A 24,785-nucleotide genomic window follows, 5' to 3' on the forward strand; every position below is an offset into this window, starting at 1 on the left:
AGTCACAAGTTATCTCAAAGAGGTCTCCGCAACAATACCTGATGTCTTACCGGAGAAATCGTCAGACAGTACTGAACCTCTGGTTAACAGAGTGGCAAGTCAGGAAGTGTCAGAGGAAGTCACCACTGTCACACCGTTGGTCAGAGATGATTTTGCTGTGACAGCAGAGCAAAACACTGAGGTCCAGATGATGCACGTCCCATTAGTGGAGTTTGAAGATGATCACAAAATTCAAGTGCAGGTGTGCGATGTTGACGTAAAATCAATGGAGATAATTGTGGACAAAGTGCTGGAGGTAGGGGTAACAGAAATTAAAGAAGTTATAGATGTTTGTCACAAAACAGTTAAAATGGTAGATCGTCTCTCTGCAATTCTCAATGTTGAAGATGGATTAAGTCATGAGGACACTAAGACAACCATTCAAAAAGTTACGCAACATGTACAGGAGAATTTACCAGACACTGAATCTGAATCAGCAGTCGTCATTGTGGAACAAGCTGCTATAAAACAACCAGATGCTGTGAGTGAAGTGTGTGAGTTGGCTGAAAGTAAATCCGATCAAAAGGAGCATCAACAAGTGGTGGATGATGGTATTGCAACATTGAAAGAAACAGAGGATGAAGAATCTGTTGTTATTAGTGATGACTCTGCAAGTGCACAGAAAGTGTCTGAGGATCTCATGCAAACCCTGAAGATGGAGGAAACCAAAATTGAAGAGGCCAAACCAGCAGCAGGGGTCACAGAAGGAGAGGTCAAATCGTTATCTGAGAAATTAGAGGTAACAAAAGTTCATGAAACAGTGCAAATAACACAAAGTGCTCAAGGTCCAGTTGCAACACTAAGTAACACTGGATTAGTGGTTCCACAAAACACAGGGATCGTCTCATCAATAGGTAACGTGGAATCCCCATCAAGTCTGTCTTTGGAATTCAAACTTAACATACAGTTTGGTCACGCAAAGGCACAACCTCCCACAGCACCAACAACAGACAGAGCTGAACCCGTGAAAAAGAAGGATGTGTCAGAGGTTGGAGTTCAAGTGGAAGAGCCCTTGAAGCCTGTTCAGCCAATAATACCAACGCAACAAGCTGAGAGCCAGAAACACATTGACCTGACTGTGGTCAAAGATCAGCTACTAAATACAACAGAACCAATGTCAAACTTTGCCTCAACTGCAAGAGCTGTGATCACAAGTCAACCTGTACAGTTGGATGTTGGCATTCTAACAACTGAAACCGTTAAACCAGTAACAAAGACACCAGCCTCTCCGACAGCAGAGAGAGCTGAACCCGTGAAAGAGATGGATGTTTCGGAGGTTAGAGTTCAAGCTGTAGAATCAGTGGAACCTGTGACACAAAGAGCTGAGAGCCAGAAACAGACAGAGATAACTGATGTCAAAGATCAGCTGACAGAAATAAGTGAACCAGTGCTACTCCAAGATTTAACAAAGAGCGCTGTGATCATAACTCAACCTCAACTCTTGCATGTTGCAACACATGCAGTCAAAGCAGTGGAGCTAGTATCAAAGGCACCTGCTTCCCCCACATCTGTAGAGGAAACAACCAAACTACTGGAACACTTGGATGCTTCAAACACTGGAGTTAAGGCAGTGGAGCTAGTTGACACTGTGAACCAAATGAATCCAACACAACAAGCTGAGAATCAAGTACAGATTGAGCAAACTATTGTAGATGATCAGCGAACAAAAATCTCAGAACCAGCAGCAACTTTAAATTCAACAGAAAGAGCTGTGATCACGACTCAACCTGAACTCATGGACATTGGCATATGTGCAGTTGAAACAGATGAACCAATTGCAGAAACAAAAAATGAACTAATCGAAAAGTTGACATTAACAGATGTTATAGAAGTTGAAACTCAAGCAGCGGAGCAAGTTGAACCTATGGAGCCAGCAAATCTAACTCAAAGAGCCAAGAGCCAGACTGATCCAACAGAGGTTGATATTCATCGATCAGAAATCACAGTGGCACATTTTTATAAAGAAGAAAGAGCTGTGATCATGACTCAACCTGTACTTTTGGATGTTGCCATACGTACAATTGAAAGAGTGGAGCTAGTACAAAAGGCACCTGATTCCCCACAAACATTGGAGAGAGTTGAACCCTCGATGCAAGATGTTTTAACGGATGAAGTTTTAGAAAGTGTTGATCAGGTAGCACAAATAGCTGAGTCCCAGACACAGATTGAGCTAACCAAGGCCGATGATCAGGCCACTGAGATTACAGAGTCAGAGGAACCCTTAGGTTCATTAGGAAGAGCTCATCCATTTCTGTTGGATGTTGGTTTACCAGAAACTGAAACTGAAGAACCAGTAGCAAAAGCACCATCTTCCCCTCCTCCAGGACCTGAGCACTCAATGCTGAAAGATGTTTTTGAGGTTGGAGTTAAGGGAGTGGAGGCAGTAGAACCTGCAGAGCCAATACATCTATCACAAGGAGCTGAGAGTCAGATTGAGCCAACAGAGGTTGATGTTCAACCAACAGAAGTCAGGGAGCCAGTGTTGCACCTAGATTCAACAGAAGGAGATGTGATTGTGACTCAACCTGTTCTCTTCGATCTTGCCATTCATGCAAATGAAACAGTAGAGCGAGACTCAAAGGTTCCTGCATCCCCACCACCAATAATGGAGAGTGTTGAAGCCTTGACAGCAATAGAGGTTTCAAATGATATAGATCAGGCAGTAAAACCTGCAGAGCCAGCAAATCTAACTCAAGGAGCTGAGAGCCAGATCGAGCAAACAGAGGTTGATGTTCAACCAACAGAAGTCAGAGAACCAGTATCACATTCAGATTCAAAAGAAGATGTGATCGTTGCTCAACCTGTTCTTTTGGATCTTGCAATTCATGCCAATGAAATAGTAGAGCTAGAATCGAAGGTTCCTGCATCCCCACCACCAATAATGGAGAATGTTGAAGCCTTGACAGCAATAGAGGTTTCAAAGGTTGCAGGTCAAACAGAGGGACCTGCAGATCTAACTCAAGGAGCTGAGAGCCAGACTGAGCCCACAGAGGTTGATGCTCAACCAACAGAAGTCAGAGAGACGGTATCGCACTTAGATTCAACAGAAGGAGATGTGATCGTTGCTCAACCTGTTCTTTTGGATCTTGCGATTCATGCCAATGAAACAATAGAGCTAGAATCAAAGGCTCCTGCATCCCTATCACCAATAACAGGCAAGGTCGATCACTCAATGCTGACGAATATTTTAGAGGTTGACGATCAACCAACAGAAGTCAGAGAACCAGTATCACATTTAGATTCAAAAGAAGATGTGATCATTGCTCAACCTGTTCTTTTGGATCTTGCAATTCAAGTCAATGAAATAGTAGAGCTAGAATCGAAGGTTCCTGCATCCCCACCACCAATAATGGAGACTGTTGAAGCCTTGACAGCAACAGAGGTTTCAAAGAATAAAGTTCAAGCAGAGGAACCTGCAGAGCCAGCAAATCTAACTCAAGGAGCTGAGAGTCAGATTGAGCCAACAGAGGTTGATGTTCAACCAACAGAAGTCACGGAGCCAGTGTTGCACTTAGATTCAACAGAAAGAGATGTGATAGTTGCTCAACCTGTTCTCTTGGATTGTGCCATTTATGGAAATGAAACAGTAGAGCTAGAATTGAAGGTTCCTGCATCCCCACCACCAATAATGGAGAGTGTTGAAGCCTTGACAGCAACAGAGGTTTCAAAGGACAGAGTTCAAGCCGTGGGGGCTGTGGAACCTATAACTCCAGCACAAATAAATGAGAGCCAGAAACAGATTGAGCTACCTGAGATTGATGATCAGGCACTTGAGACCACAGAACCAGAGGAATACTTAAGTGCACCAGAAAGAGCTGTGATCACAACTCATCCAATGATGTTTGATGCTGGCATCCACACAACTGAAACAGTAGATCTAATCGCAAATGCACCAGATTCCCCAACAGTGACAGCAGATATAATGGAAGACTTGGAACAGACGGATGTGTTGGGGTCTGATGTACAGGCAGAAGAGGCAAGTTCGGCTGAGAGCCAGAAACAGTCAGAGCTAACTGAAACAAGCCTTCAAGCTACAGAAATCACAGAACCAGAGGTAAACCTTGACTCAACTGAAATGGCTTTGATCACCACCCAAGCTGTTCTGTTGGATGATGGCATATATGCAATCAAAACAGTAGAACTAGAAGAAGTAATAGAAGAAGAAATCAAATCAGTGGAGAAAGAAACCTCTAGTATCCAGTCAACAGAAACGATTCAACCAGTTAGTCAAACAGAAAAAGTAGAGGGCTTCCTGAGAGAACCACTACCCTCTGAAGCGTGTCATCAAGAAACAAAAGCAAAGAAAGAGCACGTTAATAACCCAGAGGAGGAGAATGAACAGGATGTGTGGATGGATGCTGAGGAAGGTATTTACAGCCAAGAGGAAACAGAGGTGTCCTTTGTTGAGGTCGAGGAACATCTAGAGTCCGAGGAAGAGAGTTTCCAGGAGGAAGAGGCAGGGCTTGAAGAGGAAGTTAAAATAGATCCTAATGTCGAGACAGAAGAAGAAGAAGAAGAAGAAGAAGAAGAAGAAGAAGAAGAAGAAGAAGAAGAAGAAGAAGAAGGTCAACAGGAAGTGTACAAAACAGGAGAAGTATGTGAAATTGAAAGTGAGGGTGAAGGTGAAGATTTTGCCAATGCACTTGAGCATCAGGAATATGCAACTTCGAGTGTTACTACCATAGAGTGGGACTAATTTCACTTAACTCGAGTGGTAACAGGTAAGCCTTTATTTTAATTTGGAGTCATGCTGTGCTTAAACTGAAATATCAAAATTAATTAATTTCCCATGTCTTGTTTTTCTCCCTTTAAGGTTGGACAGTCAAAAAGGAAAATCAAGCTGGTATTCTCTGAAAAGCAGTTAAGATGATGACAGACTTTGGAAGAGGAAACAGGAAACAGCAATTTGCTGCTTTTATTCTCCATATGTTCATCCAAAAATATGTGTGTATTTCATGGTGAAAATGGCCCTTATTTATGGGCTTATTTTATTAGTAATATAAAGTGTGTGATTAACAAGAGCGATCTTGAAAGAGAAGTATCAACTGTAACAGTGCTGAGTTTTTCACTCTTGTGTAGAGAAAGACTAAAGGTTTGACAGTGAACTACATTCATAATGATGTGGCATCTTTCAATTAATTTGAAGTCTTTTTTGATATAATGCAGCTTTTATACTAATCATGTCAAGTCTTTTAAATCCTAAATATATTTGTGCAAAGCTCTATCTTTATTGAAGATGTTCCGATTGCAAATTGCTTTTTGTTAAAACTGAAAGTTAAATTCAGATAAACTGAAGGTAAGAAAACACACTGAACAGTCATAATTGTGCACAGTCTATTTAACATGGCAAACAATGCAAAATTGGTTTACAGTATGGCTAACTCTAGTAGAGCTAGCACCAACAGCCTTTGGCCCTCCTTGCCGGTTACTGTCTACATGCTTGTGCTACCCACATACAACTTCATCTCCATTTTCTAGATCAAGTTAATGCCAAACCATTCTGTGCTCTGTCATCTGTGTTTGTTTACATCTGGGTAGTAGAGCTTTATGGCATTATGGCTGTACCCATTAACCAGACCTACAGCTCTGGCTAGTGGAGCAGGCTACACTACAGCCTAAATACAACAGACACTTCAGGTCTACATTGGAATTATAAATAATTTGTTTAACTGACTGGTAATTCTGCCGACTAGTGAGGGTGATAATGTTTAATTGTTTAGTCGACTAAATGTGAACATCCCTGGATATCGCTGGATTTTTTTGGATTTATGTTAGAGAATAAGATTACATTCTTGTTCTATTCTGTGCTTCAAATACATTTGTCTAAGTGTTAAGCACACTTTTCAGAGGCAACATTACTTTTCTTGATACATTGGTATGTAACTTGTTCATCACAGCCTTTACGATCTCTGTTCATGAAATGACTGTCATTCAGTATTTTACATCTTTTCCCTAAGTACATACTCTCATGGGCTCGATGCAGGAAAAACAGTGAGTAGACCCGAGTGTACTAGTGTAACTGTATATTATCTTGTACATAAGAACTCTTTTAATGCTTCTAAAGGCTGCACTCATTTTGAAGCTGCAAATATTTCTATTTTGAAAAGTTTTAAAATGAGAGCATGATGAGAGCATGGCACATCAAGAATCTGCACACTTTTGATTTGAACTTCTGACTGAAAAGTCAAAAGCATTTATTCATATAATCATCAGAGCCTTAAACTTCATGGCAGCATTAGTTGCTCAGTTTTTTTGTGTGTTAGCCTCAAAGAGCTTGCAGCGTCAACGGTTCCCCAGGATGAGTGAGTAAAGTGTGAAGCGAGGGTGAGAGGAGGAAATCAGGTTATAACAGAATGTGTGTCCTCTTTGGGTTTGTTTCCTTGTATACTGACTTTTATGGAAACTTCTTGCTGATCTGATTGTGTATATGTTAATTAATGACTAAAAGCAAAAATAAAACTGTTTATATATTTACATATGAAGTATAATGACCTGTGTTTTATTCAGAACATAGTATTTTATTGAATAAATTAATGCTTTTAAAGTACATCCCTGTGCTACTAACTTCTGCTGATGTCTACCAAACTGGTGATTACATAAGATGTTGATACATGGTGTGAGAGACATAAATATAACTCATAAACATTTAAAACAAACACTTTATTGCATTGTTTTTACACAGCACTCACAACTGGAGATTTTCCGTCCAGATGAAATTGAATAAATATGACTTTTACTGCTAGATTTCATTCACATGAAGGATATCACATGTCCGGATGAGACTCTGCCCTCTCACCCAGTCCTCTAAAAAACTTCACAATGAAAGAGATTGATAAACATTCCCACATTATGTAAAAAGGAATTATGAAAACAAAACCCAAAAACATGAATCTTTGGACAGCTGATCACAAAGTTAAAAACCCCTTTTAATGTCACATGTGTACAAGACAGCAGTAAGCAGCAAATGTTCGGTTAAGATCTGCAAAAATTGAGGCGGCGATATTCAGCAATACACCAAAAATATGAGGATAAACAGATTTATTGTGTTGTTGAAATGTTTTAACGAACGCAAGAGCAGTAAGACATTCAAGTCTATTGAGGTCCACTTTTCAGATTTCAGTTGCTCCCAGAAAAAAACAAACAGTCACGTATCACTGACAAAGTACCTTTGTATAGTGCAGCATTCTTCCTTTGGAGCTTCAGTTGCCCTTTTGATATTTGAGCGTTGCTGAAGGAGATGTTCAGAATATCATTTTTGCAAGTTCGAACATAACCTAGGAGAAAAACAAACGTCAGATGTACACGACAAGAAGCAGGCAAAGTAAAAGGAAACACAGGTAATAAGTACAGTATCTCACAAAAGTGAGTACACCCCTCACATTTCTTCTAAAGATGAAGCACAAGAAAGCCCCAAACAATTTGCTAAAGACAAGTCGACTAAGGACATGGATTACTGGAACCATGTCTTGTGGTCTGATGAGACCAAGATAAACTTATCTGGTTCAGATGGTGTCAAGCATGTGTGGTGGCAACCAGGTGAGGAGTACAAAGATAAGTGTGTCTTGCCTACAGTCAAGCATGGTGGTGGGAGTGTCATGGTCTGGGTCTGCATGAGTGGCACTGGGGAGCCACAGTTCATTGAGGGAACCATGAATGCCAACATGTACTGTGACATACTGAAGCAGAGCATGATCCCCTCCCTTCAGAAACTGGGCCACAGGGCAGTACTCCAACATGATAACGACCACAACCACACCTCCAAGACGGCCCCTGCCTTGCTAAAGAAGCTGAGGGTGAAGGTGATGGAGTGGCCAAGCATGTCTCCAGACCTAAAGCCTATTGAGCATCTGTGGGGCATCCTCAAACGGAAGGTGGAGGAGCACAAGGTCTCTAACATCCACCAGCTCTGTGATGTCATCATGGAGGAGTGGAAGAGGACTCCAGTGGCAACCTGTGAAGCTCTGGTGAACTCCATGCCCAAGAGGGTTAAGGCAGTGCTTGAAAATAATGGTGGCCACACAAAATATGAACACTTTGGGCCTAATTTGGACATTTTCACTTAGGGGTGTACTCACTTTTGTTGCCGGTGGCTTAGACATTAATGGCTGTGTTGAGTTATTTTGAGGGGACAGTAAATTTACACTGACTACTTTACATTATATCAAAGTGTCATCTCTTCAGTGTTGTCCCATGAAAATTAAATATGTGCAGAAACGTGAGGGGTGTACTCACTTTTGTGAGATACTGTATTTGGTATTTTTCAAAATATAAACTCAAAAGCTTGTTGCTTACCTCAATGGTAATGAGGACGACGATCATCCACTCCAGCCTCAAACTGTGCTTCTCACTCAGATGGCTCCTCATCAGATCTGTTAACTGTGTGCAATGTTCCAGCTTCTCATTCACAACCTGAAACAAACACAGAACATGTCTCTAGCTTACAATTAAATCCCATCACGTCTCTCATTAGAGAGTGTAAGTATGAGTCTTTGGATTTCTGCCATGGTGTCATGTTATTTTGTGGAGCAGCTTTATTTACATTGACCCGTCGGTTAATGCTGAGGAACTGGCAGGTCTTATCGTAGAGTTTCTCCAGGTTTTCTCGGTCCCAGTAGAAGTCAGGTGTGAGGAGCAGGTCGGACCTCAGGTTTATGCAGTGTCTGCAAAAGAGGTAGAGAAATAATATTCTGTCATCCTGGAAGGTCAAACTACAACATGCAGATATGTAACAGATGCAACACAAGATTGTCTCTGATGACCAGGCAGATACAAAGTGAGGAGAAAAACAACAGAAGAGTTTGCAGTAAACCCTGAAAGGCTGCAGCTCCCTCTAATGTATGGGCTGTTTAGAGATGATTACATTTACCTTAATGTAAAAAGCTCCCCTATCTTCTTCATAACCTCTGCTGAGGACAACTTCACTCTTTTGCCAGACTTCAACAACTGAGGAAAAAACATTGATTGTTACATAAGCATTATAAGGACCACTGTTACATAATCCACCTCACCTAATGGAAAAAAAACATTATTGATAATCAATTATTCATCATTTCTTGCAGCCTGTTGTGGGGTGTTCACTGTACCTCTGGAATTGATTGAATAGACTCGACAAAATTGTCCAGTGCTACCTCCCATATCGCCAGCTTCACTGTAAGAGAGGAGAGAAGTTGAATCAGGTATGAGGCTGTGTAAGGTTCTATCATCAAACAATAATAGATTAAAAAAAACATGCTTCTTTGAGAGGCTAGAATCTCACCTGACAAACACAGAGCATTCGAAAATGCAAATTTATCTAGAACAGCTTCATGCTGATCTATCTGGTCACTCAGCATGAAGTTTCCACCCTCAAGCTTTGTACTGCCCCTTTAGAGACGAGAGTTTACAGATACAGAAAATGTTAGAATAAATGCAAATAATGAGAAGAAATGAAAAGTGGCAGATGTAGAGTACAGTACATACTCCCCAACTGTGTAGTTGATCTCCTCATTTTCCCAATGAACCAACGCTACTTCATAAGGCTGGATTTCATGCCGCTCCAATATTCTCAACACCCTTTTCATCTGTAAAAACAGAGAGAGAAATTACACTTTCAATGAGGTCACAGAATTTTAATATTATGAAATAATGCATTTTGTAAAATATATCACTTTTGTTTACCGTTTTATCCTCAACATTCCAGAAAACAACTGAGCCCTCCCTGAAAATTCAGAACAAGAAAAGTCAAGTCTTTGATTTTCCTCCTGCAACAACATTTTTTAATTTATTAAAAAAAATAAAAATAAACATTATTATTTTAAATAATACAGTCTTGGTTTCTTTTTAAAAAAAACACTACAACAAGGGTGGGGCGATATTATCAGCCCTCCGATATTACTGGCCGATATTGACTTAAAAATGTAATATCGGGAATTATCAGTATCAGGTGATACTGCCTGCATGAACGCAGCATCGGACGTTTACAGGCGCTTGATGACCTATAACAACAACATGGGTTGCTAACAAGCGGCAACCTCCGGTCTGAAAATATTGTCTTATGTGGAAGTGTTAAAAGCTGCAGTTCATCGAGGATCCACTTGAGGCTGGCTCCGGAAGTACCGGAAGTCACATACACAGGAATGGGAGAAAGCCGATCTTTACAGCATTAATAAACATGTTTACAGCCTGGTACAAAAGACCAGTGTAGTCTGGATAGCTCATTTCTCGATGTCCTCTCACTGTGAGGGGGGTGAATTTTTTTCTAATTTGGTGATTTCAAAGATATTGAGATTACTAGTCTTCCAATGAGAGGCACAGCTGACTGCAGGGACACTGCAGCTGTTGGCGAGGAGGCTCAAACTCCGCCTCTTTACATCACACTGGCTCCACAGAAGCAATATGGCTGCCGCTGCCGATTGGCCTCAAAACAGCTCCTCAGAAAAAGATGGGTGACGTCACAGATACTACGTCCATATTTTATACTGTCTATGGTTGTTAACCGTGGCTAACAAGCTTGCTCGCCCGGTGCATTAGATGTCCGGGGTTTGGAACTATTTCCAAGTGTCCCCTACAAATCGTGAATTTGCATTTTGCAATGACTGCAAAGCGTTGGTTATGCGAGGAGGAAACAAGGCGTCTTCCTTTAATACATCAAATTTGATCTCCCATCTCAAGAAGAATCTTTCTTGTTTTTATTTGCACTATTTTGAGAGAGCAGGGCGATGGAGCCCAGTTTATAATTGAATGATTGGATTAACTGCCAAGTTTTGGCCATTTCCTCATTCATTGAACTTGGAATAAAAGAGGACTATGTTTGTTCACTACTCTGGACTGAAGATGTGCATCCTCCTTGCTTTGATATTGTCTGTAGTGTTGTTTGAGGCAAAATGTTTCTCTAAAATCTCTAAAAATTAATTAATATGGCAGTGCCATATTAGCACTTTTTTACATTACTTGAGTTGAAGTTGTTCTCTTATTTTGCACAAACAGTGTGTACATTTGGAAAGCCATGTTGCATGTATATATGCATCCAGTGGGGCATAACAATACAATTAGGCATAATGTGTTATTTCCACAATAGGAGATATGTTATGACGTTACCAAACAGTTTGGGTGTAAAAAGCCTGAATATATCGGTATCGGAAATTAAGAGTTGGACAATATCAGATATCAGCAGAAAAGTCAATATCGAACATAACTATAACACTAAAACAATATTTGAAATGTTGTACCTTGCATCGTGAACACAGACTTTCTCCAACCCTTATCTCTAAATTTGAAGTTAAACTGTGTTTCAGTTTGCCACGTTTAACAACATGTCAACAAGATTTTTCAGAGATAAAACACTTTATAAAGCAAAGTTAATTAAAAAGGAAAACACTTGTCTAAAAAGGAATCATTTATAACCATATCTTATTTTATTTAAATGGAGAACAATTGATGAAATATTTTATACTGCGCTCCAGGAACACATCTCTGTCACAAAAGTAAAGCTGTTCAGTTTTCAGCTCTGCAGACTGAGACACTCTTACACATTATGTAGCATTGGTTCATATCAACACAAGACAAAACCCTTTAAGACATGCAACTTTATCATTACCTGAAGAAGAACATCAGAGCATCATCAGCTGGTTTAGCAGCCATGTTCGCACTTATCACCAGCACATTTGAGGCATCTGAAATCAAAACACAGTCGTCATGTGTTTGCATTAGTTGTTCCTAACTACATTGAGGTATCAAATCTGATATTCTTTAGTGATACCTCGGGGTAGATCGATCTCATTGAAGTCGTTGTTTATCAAGTCGTGGCAGAGTGTCGGCAAATGATACTGATCTGCTGTGGCGTAGGCGATACACTGCATCATATCCTACAATGAAACACAGGAAGGAGTTAGTCGTGAGAGCATAATCATGACAGGATAGCATTCATCCAGTGAGATGCAGAATCACCTGGTCCACAGTCAGGGAAGGCTGATTGGCTCGAGATGGTTGTTTCGTTCTTGGTCCTTTGGGAGCCTTTCTTCCAGGCACTATTGCAGGTTTTAGAGTTGCTTTCAGAGTTGCTTTGAGAGTTGGTTTTAACACTGACTTTACAAGGTCAGGTGAATAAAAACGTGTCTGTCCACTTCTCCATTTAGTCAGCATCCCCGGCCCAGGAAACAAGATGCTAGAAACACTTTTAGATCCACACAGAGCAGGGAGGACACCTCTTCTGAGCTCCTGCTTTTGGTGAAGAGTGTTCAAAGCAGAGATCCTTGAGGAGATCCATGGGAAAGACAGATCCGAGTGAGTCCTGGGTTTGGTTTCGTACTTGTGTGTCTGAACAGACTGATGAAGACCGGCTGTGGCGCATAAGCAGACTGGTTTCCTCTCTACAAGCAGCTGAGCTCCCAGTCTGGACCACAACGACCGGTGAAGCATCTCAGCATTTACCAGGTGCACAGGTGAGCTGCAACACAGGACACAGGCAGGTAGAGTACACTCAGGAGATGTTATGATGATTCAACATGACATTACTATAACTTTTATCTATATCACTAGAGTCTATTAACAGAGAGGTATACGCTTTGATTGAGGTAACTTAAATACAATGATGTGGATCAATACAAGCATGTCTGACCTTGACCACAACAGCTACCAGTGAAATCCTGGCTTACTAAATGGACAGATTAAGATTTACACATATTAAATAAACTATATGGGAATACTCTCTGAACAGAAACACAGTTCTCACCTGGTAACTTTCAGTCTGAGCCAAAGCAGTGGAAAACGTGCAGGTGAAGTACAGTGAGTGGCTCATGCGTTGCAGTTAGTCGCTTTCCAGTTCAATGAGAAGAAGTGAAAGAAAGTGCGTGGACTGATTATTTCACTCCTCAGTACTCGGCAGTGAGGATACTTAACACGTTAAAACAACAGTTCAGATATTACACTGCTACATTGCATGACAGTGCTTCGGAGAAGACATGTTTTGTCTTTGCTAATAAAGTTTTGTCTCTCATTTCCTGTTTGTGTGACGTAGTATGACGCTTTTTTTCTTCGCCCAAAACTGTGACTGGCAGGCTAAGGCGTCTTCGCCATACCTGACGCTGTACTCAAATTAAGGTAAGATAAGATACGAAATACTTTATTTGTCCCCTGTTGGGGGATATTTCTTTTGTTACAGCAGCTTATAACACGGGACAGGGGAATACAACAATGTACTAACATAGTTAAAAAATATAATAACAGTAATAATAGCAATGACAAGGGTAAAATATAATATAATATATTAAAATAAAATAAAATAAAATAAAATATAACAAAATAAAAAATAAAATAAAATAAAATATGGCAACTATAAAAGATATATACACACTATGTACACTTCTATCTCCCTCGAGTTGTTCTGCTGTAGCTGTTCTTCCATCCTCGTCTTCCAAATGATTCACTTTTTACGACGCTCTACCAAGTTATTGTGGGCATACGATCAGATTAATTCCTTTTTTGACATGATAACATTTCTGACCAAGGAAAACAACCCTCCTGGGTCTTTTGAAGCCAGATTCACTCAAATTTAACTCAGCGATTGTCTTGTTTATGTATTTCATAGTGATATAACTGATAGCTCTTTTCTCATTTGTTCATGTTTTATTTTACCTATATCATCCCATTATATTTAAATCTTTGTAATTGTCTTCTATTCTTAAAGCTGCTGTTGGTAGTCACAGAGTAAAGATCTGTTCAGAGAGAGGGACTTCGAATGTCAACTCTATCCCTCCCAACCAGATTTCCTCTTAGCCCCCCAACACAGATCGGCGTGTGCAGTCATGATAGTGCCGGACTCATAACCAATCAGAGGACGTAGTAGGGGCCCCTTAACCAATCAGGACAGAGGATTGGAGATTAGCTATGATTGGTCCGTCATAATGGGAACGAGGCGAATAATAGCATTGCTTTATACAAAGGCATTGGAAAACACAGAGATTTTGCAATAGTCTCAAATTACTCCACTTACAGATGAGTACTGATGGGCATTATGGCCTTTTCTCCAAACCCAGCAGAAAAAAAGTAATGTTTTTTTCACCATTCCTACAAACAGCAGCTTTAAGCTGCGGAAACTGGAATATATTTTATTTGTAATTTGTTCATGTTTTATTTTTCAAATTTCATCCCATTATATTTAAATATTTGTCATTTTCTTCTTACGGTGCCTTTTAACTTTTGTTAACACGTTTTCTGTGATGGTGACATTATGATACCTGGTTCAAATAAGTTTGAGCAGTAGAGGAATGACTACCTGGAAGTCCTTACTCAGGGCAAAATTTAACCCTCAACACTTTCGTTGACCTTCATAGTATCTTTTACAGCCTCTTGTTTTTAATCTTAAACGTCATTGAATCCATTTTCTCGAATTCTTATACATTTCATTTTTATTTTGGACCAAAGACTGAAAAAAGATTTGCTCCAATATATTTATCAGTCACTGAATTGAGTCTGTAGGTCTGTAGGTGTCAGGTATTTTCAGCAGCAGCGCCCCCTGTGGTGAAGCCTCCCAGCCTGTGTTTGGTGTTGCCAGGAGACTTCTTAAAACAGAAACAAGTCTCTTCAGGACACTCACCTCCCTGCAAAACTTTTAAGTATGGAAGTTATGGAAAACTCCAATGAGGTATGTTAAGGCAGCTGACATTTACTTGGAGCTCTTTTTTATGGAACTTGATTGTTGTTGGGCTTCAACTTAATTACTTGCATTGTTTTTAGCCTCCTTTTTTGGCATTTAAAGAGGTATCTCTCATGATCATTATAGGTGGATCAGTCCAATGAGAGGGAGAGGCTGAAGATGAAGATTGCTGTTTTGGAGGAAAGTGTGAAGTCCTGTGAAGTGGAGTGTAAGTCCAGCAGAGAGACGGTGCTGAGGCTGGTGGCAGAGCTGGACCGGGAGAGGAGGAGGACTGCCAGCAGTGCGGCCGCCCTTGATTCCCTTAAACTGGTACTTTCACAATGTTTCAGACTCTGGATAATGAAGCTTAAAGTTCAATTAGTCAACAACACAATCATCAGGATATTCTGGCCTCACACAAACTGAAAAATCTTAGCAATGGGTTCAATTTTTGAGAAGTTCTCAATATTTTTGGGCTCAAACTTTAAGAATACACAGAGTGTATTGTATAAATATAGAAGTGTATGTGTTTAAAGAGGCTCCTCGTGGAGTCCTTCACTAAAACCATCAAATAATATGTGCCAAAGTTCCTCAAGGACATTTTGGGGTTCAACTCTTTATGTTTTTCTCTGTTAGGAGTTGGATGGCCTGGCAGAGGGGAGGAGGAGTGTGGAGATGGAGAAAGGCACCCTTATGGAGAGGGTGGATGCCAGCAAAAGGGTCATAGAGGCAGCTAGGAGAGAGTCCCATTGTTTGGAGAAACAGGTGGAGGAGCTTGAGAGAACGCTACAGTCAAGCCAAGGAGAGACTCAGAGAGCTGAGGAGAAACTACAGATGTTTCTGAAAAAGGTGGCAGGCCTGCTGCAGAGGAAGTCAGAGGGAGTCATCCTGCCCACAGAGGAAGATATTTTACAAAGATTGGACCATCTCTGCAATAAGGTGAGGAGTCAAAAATGCTACTAACCTGCCCAGGTGAATGGAGAAAGATGTAGTCAGAACTTCAGCATCACTCTGGGGAAAATGTAGGAACACACAAGGCACCAAGCTTGATGATAGAGTTCAAAAGATGAAACACTTCCTCATTCACAGTCTGAAAATAAAGCTGTGAAAAAGTATTAAAATGCTTCATATTAAAGTACCAAAAAGCCTTGACACAAGTACAAGGCTTCAGTAAATGCACTTTCCCCCTTATAAATCGTCAGAACATCTTGGTTTTTATATCTTGAAAATTGAACTCTTTCTACTCTTGAGGTAATTCTTGCCACGTGTTTGCGATGGCAGTCCTTTTCAGAGATGGAGGCCCGGCTGTGTTGTTTCTCAGAGGAGCTCAGTGAGCAGACGGAGCTCCAGCAGAGTGCACTACAGAGAGCTCAGCTTGCAGAGCAGCAAGTCCAGGACCTGAGGGAGAGACTGCAAGCTCTGGAGACAGAGCTGCTGACTGCAGACATGCATCGTGACGGGCTGAGACACAGCAAACTGCATGTGAGTCACGTCTGGGGAAAATAAGTTAAAGTTAGTGTTATATTAGTGACAAGACAGAAGTGTTTAAAGGACAAAGGCATCCATAGAAGTCCTTTGTCCTGCAGCATAAATTCATGATTTTAATGTGATTATTTCAACAGTATGAGGAGTTTTCGGATCAGCTGTCAGAGATGATGAAGGTTGACACTATCGCAGTAGATCTTGGATTTGACATGAGGCTTAAACTCATCCTGTCACGTGCAGAGCAGCTTGTTAAACAAGAGACAACTGCTTTGGTGGAGGGCAAGAGTCTGACCTACAGTCTACAGAGGAAGGTAACCTACAGTCATGGCCAAAAGTTTTGAGAATGACACAAATATTACATTTTCACAAAGTCTGCTGCTTCAGGGTTTTTAGGTGTTTTTGTCAGATGTTTCTATGGTATAATGAAATACAATTAGAAGCATTTCATAAGTATTAAAAGCTTTTATTGAGAATTACACAGAATTCATGCAATAAGTCAATATTTGCAGTGTTGACCCTTCTTGCTGTCAATCAACTTCTGGACCAAATCCTGACTGATGGCAGTCCATTCTTGCATAATCAATGCTTGGAGTTTGTCAGAATTTGTTGGTTTTTGATTGTCCACCCGCCTCTTGAGGATTGACCACAAGTTCTCAATGGGATTAAGATCTGGGGAGTTTCCTGGCCAAGGGCCCAAAATCTTAATGTTTTGTTCCCCGAGCCATTTTGTTATGACTTTTGCTTTATGGCAAGGTGCTCCATCATGCTGGAAAAGGCATTCTTCATCACCAAACTGCCCTTGGATGGTTGGGAGAAGTTGCTCTCGGAGAATGTTCTGGTACCATTCTTTATTCATGGCTGTGTTTTTAGGCAAGATTGTGAGAGAGCCCACTCCCTTGACCAAAAAGCAACCCCACACATGAATGGTCTCAGGATGCTTCACTGTTGACAAGAGACAGGACCGATGGTAGCGCTCACCTCGTCTTCTCCGAACAAGCCTTCCTCCAGATGCCCCAAACAATCGGAAAGGGGATTGATCAGAGAAAATGACTTTACCCCAGTCCTCAGCAGTCCAGTCCCTGTACCTTCTGCAGAATATCAGTCTGTCCCTGATGTTTTTACTGGAGAGAAGTGGCTTCTTTGCTGCCCTCCTTGACACCAGGCCTTCCTCCAAAAGTCTTCGCCTCACTGTGTGTGCAGATGCACTCACACCTGCCTGCTGCCATTCCTGAGCAAGCTCTGCACTGGTGGTGACCCGATCCCGCAGCTGTAACACCTTCAGGAGACGGTCCTGGCGCTTGCTGGACTTTCTTGGGCGCCCTGGAGCCTGTTTGGCAACAATTGAACCTCTCTCCTTGAAGTTCTTGATAATTGGATAGACGGTTGACTGAGGTGCAATCTTACTCGCTGCTATAAACTTCCCTGTTAGGCCCTTTTTGTGCAATGCAATGATGGCTGCACGTGTTTCCTTGCAGGTAACCATGGCTAACAGATGAGGAACAATGGTGTCATGCACCATCTTCCTTTTAAAGTGTCCAGTCACTCAATCATGACAGATTGATCGGCAGCCTTGTCCTCATCAACACCCACACCTGTGTTAATGTGTGTGACACCTGTGTGTCATTGAAATGATGTTAGCTGGTCCTTTTGTGGCAGGGCTGAAATGCAGTGGAAATGTGTTTTTGGTGATAAAGTTCATTTTCAAGGCAAAGAGGGACTTTGCAATGAATTGCAGTTGAGCTGATCACTCCTCATAACATTCTGGAGTATATGCAAATTACCATTATAAAAACTGAAACAGCAGACTTTGTGAAAATTAATAGTTGTGTCATTCTCAAAACTTTTGGCCATGACTGTACACAAACAGCAGAGTGGAATGTGCAGGTGGTTACAGATTTTTCTGGATCTTTCAAAGAGTTTTAAACAATCACTGGCATAATTCTCCAAGTGTATTTAATGCTATTTGATAAAGAAGGTACTATATTTGACATCTCAAGTAATATAAATGTTGTCTTTTGTGCACAAATGCAAAAAAAAAACGTAAAAAGATTTGTGTTCTCTGCAGTTAAAGTCCAATAAAGACCAACTAGAGAGCAAAGGCCTGCACATCCAGTTCCTGAGGAAGAAGTTGTCAGAGCTGGAGGAGGAGAAGAGGAGCAGATCAGCTCTGGCTGTGCAACGAGACGATGCTCATCTTGAAGCCAGGAGGCTGCAGAAAAAACTGGAGCGTCTACAAAGTGAGCTGAAGGCCAGCAAGCAGTCCAACACTGAGCTCAAAGCCCAGCTGTCCCACACCAATGAGCTCAAGGTAGAGGGGAGAGGGGTTAGGACCCCAGTTCAATCCAGAGGTGTTTTCACCTCATGATGTATCATGTATCTGTGTAAATATCTATGTGTGTGTGACAGGAGGGAGTAATGCTTTAGAATTGTGCACCTGTAAAGTGAATACTTGAGCATGCACAGCTTGGATGAGAGCACTTAGAAAACTTGATAAACCCACCGAATAACAACCTCTTCACTGAACACCTCTGTCTGACGTGCCAAGCTGAAAGTGCTGGAGCAGAGTCAGACCATGCAGGAGCAGAGGAAGAGGGTCGATCAGCTGGTGGAGGGGAAGGCCAAGGTGGAGAAGAGGATGAACACAGTAACCTCAGACCTTCAGAGCCAAGAGAGGAAGATCAGAGAGGACCAGCAACAACTGGACACCCTGAGACAGAGCCTGGCTCAGCTGTCTGAGAGGGAGAGAGAGGTGAGGGGAGGATGAGTCTGGAAAGTTCTGCTTTAAATAATCTGAGCATGATAAACAATGCGAGCATTTTTAAACCTGTTAGACCGATAACAGTCACTACTGATGTTAAACCTCCCCAGATGCAACATAATAACTCTTCACTTGGAGGGAGGAGGGGGGGCGGGAGGAGAACAGAGGATGGGGAAATAGGCCTTAACTGAACTGACCACAACACAATTCAAATAGCTTGCACTACTCATTATTTATAGTTAATTATCTATGTATCTATTTATAAACAAAGGCTTTTTTTTATTGCTGCTGCTATTTCATTACAAACCTGCACTGGTATTCCTGTTTTTCTGTCCTTTGGTGTTACCTGCTGCTGGAATCTGAATTTCCAGAGGGAACCTTCCCAAAGGAATAATAAAGTTCCTATCTATCTATCTATCTATCTATCTATCTATCTATCTATCTATCTATCTATCTATCTGTCTATCTGTCCGTCTATCCGTCTGTCTGTCGGTCGGTCGGTCGGTCGGTCGGTCGGTCGGTCGGTCGGTCCGTCCGTCTGTCCATCCATCCATCTATCTATCTATCTATCTTTCTATCTATCTATCTGTCTATCTCTCTATCTATCCATCTCCCAGCTGATATTCAGCAATTTTCTCACCTTGCAGAAATGATGTATTTGTTAACAGGTGCATCAGTAAACTGTGACATCACTTATAGGTGTGGTCAAAAAGGAAGGGAGTGAGATCTTGTTTTTTTCCACCTGGTCTTAGATCACTCTCTGAGATTATACTTATCAAGGCCTTTATTTAAATAACATTTCACATTACTACCTTGTTAATAGGGGTGGTGATTTGGTGATGAATCATAAGAGAGTTATCCTCCTGATCTGCTTGAGTGTATTTTTCTCATGAGTTTGATTTTATAGCAGACAACTTTACAGTTTAAGCTCAGTTGTAGTGTCCAAGGCAATCTTGCTTTGATCTGGAGCGGGCTGCTTTCTGAAGCAAAAAGTCCAAACTGATAGATCTCACTGTCCCCCTCAGGAACTAGTGGAAACCAAAATCAGGCAAAAGAAAGTGAAGACTGGATTTACTTCCAGGTTGACCAGACACATACTTCAGATTAAAAGATAATGTCTTGTACAACCCCCGGTTACTGATTTCTCTCCTAGTTTTTCATTCATTAGTTCAGTTATGGGTCTGTGTGTTAAAAAGACTTTGAATCAGTTATTTTAAGAGTTGGCTTATAAGGAGTGTTGACACAATTACCCTTATAAATGAAGCTAATGTCTCGTTTTGCTTTCTTGTGTTCAGCTGGTGGATTTCCGAATGGTCGTTTCCAAAATATTGGGTGTGGACGACACAGACTTCGCTCTTCCAAATTATGAAATCATCAAACTACTGGAGACCCTTCTTCACCCTCATCATCACCATCACCACCTTCATCACCATCATGTCAACATGCCCTGGCTCTGTCCCTCTCACCAGGGGCCTCACCTCCCCCAAATCCAGGACCTCCAGGACAGCTCCTCCTTTGATCTCTCTGCCTCCAGGTCGGCTTTTCCAGATGCTGCAGTTCCCCTTCAGGAAGCTTAGATCTGACCCACGCCAAACTGCACTCAGAAAGTAAAGGTTATGTTTCAGATAATGAAGTATGAAATAATCTCAAACACATAATTTAAAGTTCAGAACAAATGTAAGAAATATGAAATCACATGAATATGAAATAAAAAGACAAATATCAAATGAGGATTTGGCATTCATTGTTTTCCATGGGCGCATATACATATATTTCTCATAATCATATATACACGTTTAATAATCTCGTACTGTTATACATTTGATACGGAATTGACAGTCATACAAAATATACAGTAGTTCTATATATATCATAATTCTCAATCATAAAGTCATATTTCATATTTTGTTTCAAAAATAAAACAGCAAAATGTAGAAAGAGCATGGATGAACAAAGTTAAAGGTTAATCTCTTGAGATGTGTGTGGCTTCGATATTCAAACACACGACTTGGCTTAAATTAATCTTACATGAATCAATGTCATTCAAGTTCAAAATGCGTTGTTTACCACGGACACAATGAAGGATGTCAGTAAATAAAAACAATGATGAGAAATGCTTGCCAAAATACAGGTAAAAAAATATTGCAATGTGAGATATATTAAATGTTATTTTTGTTCCTTTTTTACAAATTTTTGAGTTACAAGCAAATTCACAGGCTAAATTCCAGCATTTAACTTTGGTGCTAATCACTGACAGATCTCCTCAGAGACGTACAAACATGTATACACCGCTGAGTTGATCTTCAGTTCACTCATCCAGAAATGTCCACTGTGGGCAAACTCAGTCTCTTCAGTTACATCACACCAAAGATGCTCCTTATTGGACACAGCATTACACAGAGTAACATAGTGAGATGCTTGATCCTATGTGCTACACACGTAGATATTGTCTGCAGATGGTCGCTTTTTTTCTGCTGTACAAATGAATGACCATGATCCATTTTTGCTCCCAACATGATTGGCCATTTAAGGATATCAACGTGATTCCAAGTCATACTGATGCACGAATACTGAAATGAGATGCTCTCTCAGTCGCCCAGGCTACACTGGAGGTGGTCCGTTAGTGTAGCTCAGCATCGGGTATAAGGAGTTTGCGAAGTTGTTGGACTGAGAGCAGTAGTCCTCCTCAGAGAGCGGTAGCAGGAAGGCAAAGACCACCAACAGGAGCAGGAAGAACTGGAGAGGCAGCGCGAACCAGAGGACGCGCCGGAGGAAAGAGTAGCCACTAGCCGGGGGTGTCTCCGGATCAGAAGGGGAGGAAGCGGATCCAGCGTCGGGAGACCTGCTCACACACATTCACAACGCAGCACACACTGACCTTTAGGCACATGGATTTTAAAAGAACATCAAAGTTTCTTCTCTCTGTTTTGTCTTTGAATCCCTGACTTCAGGTCTGAGTAACCTCATCGTAACCATTACCTTAAATGTGTTTCGTTGTTGTTCACAAAAATAAACTGACAATTCAATCAGTCTGATTCAATAAGCAGACTCCACTCTGTAATCTAATATTCTAATCTCCGAAAGCTTCAGTGTTTAAGTGTTGTCTACCAATTCTCAATCCAAATAAGACTTCAGTTCAAAGACAGAAGAACTGCACCACAGTGCCAGATGTGAGCACCATGCTGTGTTTGGAAGACATTGCTTACATGGTTCCAAGCAATGCCGGGACAATGTGTCACATTGTGATCTACATGCTGACTTTGACTGGGGTGGATAAACACAGTTACAGAGACAGTCACAAAACAAACTGTACAATCCTACATCAGACAGATACATTTAAACTGTGAGTTTGCATTCCTTTGCTGTTAGGATAAAAGACAAGAGGCATGCTGCAAGGATCAGCTGAATAATCAGGTGTTTTTTAAAGAGGACTCTTTGACAGGTTGTGTCCTCTTGAAAATGCAAAGCATGCCGAGGCGAGAAGAGCGTAGCATTAGAGACAGCTTCTTTGAGTGTGTAGTTTAGCTGAGCTGCTTTAAAAGGAATAGTTTGGGAAATATGTTAAAGGCACTGTGAGGAGTTTGCATGTTGGATGAAATCTTGAGTGTTTTCCTGTGAAGAAGACTGCATTTCCCATGAGCACCTTCATCCACTGTTAAGGAAGTGCCTCTTGCCAAAGCTTTCCAAATGTATAGACCATAGATCGTCTTTTTAATAATACTTTTCTTTGTTCAAGACAGCTTGTTGCAGGATGCAGAGTGATGAGGTCCTGCATTGATTTGTAGCTATGTAAGATTATTAACTGTGACATAACAACAAAACTTTGTAAACTCTGATTTGTTACCATTAGATGTACTGTTTAAAAGTTACACATCATAACTCTTATATGCTTTTTTCAATCATGAAAACTGTCAAAAATGTGGTCATCATCCAAAAACCTAGAAACAGTAACTCATGCTTTTATTTCATCCAGGTTAGATTTCTGCAATTCACTTAACTCCTGTCTCTCACAAAACAACCTCAACCATCTCCAACTAATCCAGAAGGCTGCAGCCAGACTCATAATTAGTCCAGCAGGAGAGAACACATCACACCCATTTTAAAATCTCTTCACAGGCTCCCAGTCCGTTTTAGAATTGATTTTAAAATGATGGTGTTGACTTTTAAAGCTTGTAGGGGGTCAGCTCCAGACTATATTGCTGACCTCTTGACTCCCTACGAGCCATCATGTAACCTCAGATCCTCCGGGAGGTCTTTACTGACTATTCCACGCTCAAACAGAAAAACCAAGGGTGATCGAGTGTTTTCTGTCCGGGCCCCTCGGCTGTGGATTGACCTGCCGGAGGATATCAGTGAAGCGAACACACTGTTGTCTTTTAAGTCGCTTTTAAAAACTCACTCTTTCAGACTTGCTTTTTATTGATTTTATGGTTTATTGCTTTGATCCTTGTTTTATTACTTAGATGCTTTTTAGACTCTGACTGACTACAGACTACAGTCCTTTGCTCAGGACTACAGTCCTGAGCAAAGCACCTCATCGGGTCAGAGGGGACAGGCCTGAGGTGGAGCGAGAGGGGCAGTAAATAGAGGCAGGGGAAGCAGAGGCAGGGGACGGGGACTTGGCTCGGACTGCATGCCGGGGAAATGTACGCGCAGGAGGCGGGGAGAACGGCAGAACTGGATCTGATTGGTTTAAAATTTGGGGACCCAAAAAACAGTGATTGGTTGGTGTTTTCCCAGGTTTACTCCGGCTGTAGATAGCAGCTTTTTTTACCTCTTTTTTAAGAACACATTATGTATTGATAACCATCAGGGCATAAAGATCATTTTAACCAGTATAACAAAAAGTGGATCTAAATCTGACTACCAACCCCAGCTTTAAACCCTGTTCCTTGCAAAGCTCTGGCTGTGGAGCTTTTTCTTCTAAAACAAAACTTAAATAGAGAGCGTACGTCTTTCTGATTATCCCTCTCCAGTATCAGCCATAAATAGAAAACATTATGTCAAAAGAAAATGATATAAAAAACTCCTCCTGCTTGATAACTTACTTCTCACGACCAAAATGTGCCAGCAGAGCTATAAACATAGAAACTTCAGGGTGAGTGCCGAATATCAACTCAGCTTTTTTCACAGAAAATCCAATCAGAACACAGACCCTGAAACTCAGTTTGAAGAATAAAACAATCCTAATCTAATAATCTCGTTTTACTCTGCAGATCATGAGTCATCAAGAGGCATCAGCATCAGAGTGACAGTCGTTTAAAATCTGTTAGAAACTCCTCACTGTGTCTTTAATGTTTTCTTGCTGGCAGTTCAATAAGACGATCGATATGATTCAACTTTATTCTGTTAAATATGAAGCTAGAGCCCGAGGACAATACGCCCGGTTTGGCACAAAGGCTATGAAACTAGAAAGTTTTCAACCAACAAAATAAGCCTTTTCACAAAAATGTGTTTGAATAATTAATAATAACCATCGATCAAAGTCCAAATTGTCATTTTTAGTCTCTTGCTCTGAAATGTACCTACCTCAAGTTTTTTCTTCAGGAGAAAAAATGCCTGCATTTCTCTAAATATGAAATTAAAATTGACCCCTGACTTTGAGGGTACAAGGACATAAGTAATGCTGGATCTACATTTGACTTTTTCCTGCATTGTTACCAAATGTGCCCCTTACCACTTCACATATGGAGACCTGAGAGGTAAGACTCACAGATGACGGACTGAGGGGGGGAGATGGTGGATAGTTGGTGAGATAGCAGCAGAAGAGGAAGAAGAAATGTCACACACATAAAAGAGAGAAGGAAAGAGAAAGAGAGGCAGAGAGAAAGAGAAACTGCAGCCTTTGCATTGTTCATTGCAGACATTTACTGGCTCGGTAATTGCTCAGTA

The 24,785-nt window shown here is 41.0% G+C and overlaps 4 protein-coding genes across 4 annotated transcripts in view; 2 read left to right on the forward strand and 2 right to left on the reverse strand.

The window, feature by feature from the left end:
* Nucleotides 1–2,940: 2,940 nt before the first annotated feature.
* LOC117806411 (protein Ycf2-like) lies at nucleotides 2,941–6,474 on the forward strand. The gene is made up of 2 exons (XM_034675347.1): nucleotides 2,941–4,760; nucleotides 4,853–6,474. The coding sequence occupies exon 1, from the start codon at nucleotides 3,212–3,214 to the stop codon at nucleotides 4,733–4,735; it is 1,524 nt and encodes a 507-aa protein (XP_034531238.1). The 5' UTR covers nucleotides 2,941–3,211; the 3' UTR covers nucleotides 4,736–4,760; nucleotides 4,853–6,474.
* Nucleotides 6,475–6,680: 206 nt separating this feature from the next.
* rmnd1 (required for meiotic nuclear division 1 homolog) lies at nucleotides 6,681–13,014 on the reverse strand. The gene is made up of 12 exons (XM_034674403.1): nucleotides 12,749–13,014; nucleotides 11,965–12,463; nucleotides 11,777–11,882; nucleotides 11,615–11,690; nucleotides 9,697–9,736; nucleotides 9,499–9,599; nucleotides 9,296–9,402; nucleotides 9,123–9,187; nucleotides 8,906–8,982; nucleotides 8,579–8,699; nucleotides 8,332–8,448; nucleotides 6,681–7,313 (listed from the first exon to the last, which is right to left on the reverse strand). Exons 2-12 carry the CDS (start codon nucleotides 12,433–12,435, stop codon nucleotides 7,281–7,283), a joined length of 1,314 nt encoding a protein of 437 aa, XP_034530294.1. The 5' UTR covers nucleotides 12,436–12,463; nucleotides 12,749–13,014; the 3' UTR covers nucleotides 6,681–7,280.
* Nucleotides 13,015–14,248: 1,234 nt separating this feature from the next.
* Nucleotides 14,249–20,618, forward strand: ccdc170 (coiled-coil domain containing 170). Its single transcript, XM_034674402.1, has 8 exons — nucleotides 14,249–14,659; nucleotides 14,798–14,980; nucleotides 15,287–15,589; nucleotides 15,932–16,132; nucleotides 16,273–16,446; nucleotides 18,201–18,443; nucleotides 18,681–18,884; nucleotides 20,189–20,618. Exons 1-8 carry the CDS (start codon nucleotides 14,633–14,635, stop codon nucleotides 20,468–20,470), a joined length of 1,617 nt encoding a protein of 538 aa, XP_034530293.1. The 5' UTR covers nucleotides 14,249–14,632; the 3' UTR covers nucleotides 20,471–20,618.
* Nucleotides 20,619–20,620: 2 nt separating this feature from the next.
* The window catches only part of syne1b (spectrin repeat containing, nuclear envelope 1b), a 94,738-nt gene continuing 90,573 nt past the window's right edge, over nucleotides 20,621–24,785 (reverse strand). The window contains exon 144 of the mRNA XM_034674401.1: nucleotides 20,621–21,735. Within this exon, the coding sequence (XP_034530292.1) occupies nucleotides 21,495–21,735 (241 nt within the window). The 3' untranslated portion in view covers nucleotides 20,621–21,494. The remainder of the gene's footprint in view (nucleotides 21,736–24,785) is intronic.

This window comes from Notolabrus celidotus, chromosome 22 (assembly GCF_009762535.1).
Source record: "Notolabrus celidotus isolate fNotCel1 chromosome 22, fNotCel1.pri, whole genome shotgun sequence".
NCBI lineage: Eukaryota > Metazoa > Chordata > Actinopteri > Labriformes > Labridae > Notolabrus > Notolabrus celidotus.

Excerpts from the sequence above, each read along its gene's own strand:
- LOC117806411 (XM_034675347.1), top strand. The coding sequence starts at position 3,212 with ATGCTGACGAATATTTTAGAGGTTGACGATCAACCAACAGAAGTCAGA.
- rmnd1 (XM_034674403.1), bottom strand. The coding sequence starts at position 12,435 with ATGCTTCACCGGTCGTTGTGGTCCAGACTGGGAGCTCAGCTGCTTGTA. Across the intron at positions 8,700-8,905 it reads GGGGAGCTTTTTACATTAAG|ACACTGCATAAACCTGAGGT; the intron begins GTAAATGTAATC and ends CCTCTTTTGCAG. Across the intron at positions 7,314-8,331 it reads TCGTCCTCATTACCATTGAG|GTTATGTTCGAACTTGCAAA; the intron begins GTAAGCAACAAG and ends TTTTTCTCCTAG.
- ccdc170 (XM_034674402.1), top strand. The coding sequence starts at position 14,633 with ATGGAAGTTATGGAAAACTCCAATGAG. Across the intron at positions 15,590-15,931 it reads TGGACCATCTCTGCAATAAG|TCCTTTTCAGAGATGGAGGC; the intron begins GTGAGGAGTCAA and ends TTGCGATGGCAG. Across the intron at positions 16,133-16,272 it reads TGAGACACAGCAAACTGCAT|TATGAGGAGTTTTCGGATCA; the intron begins GTGAGTCACGTC and ends TTATTTCAACAG.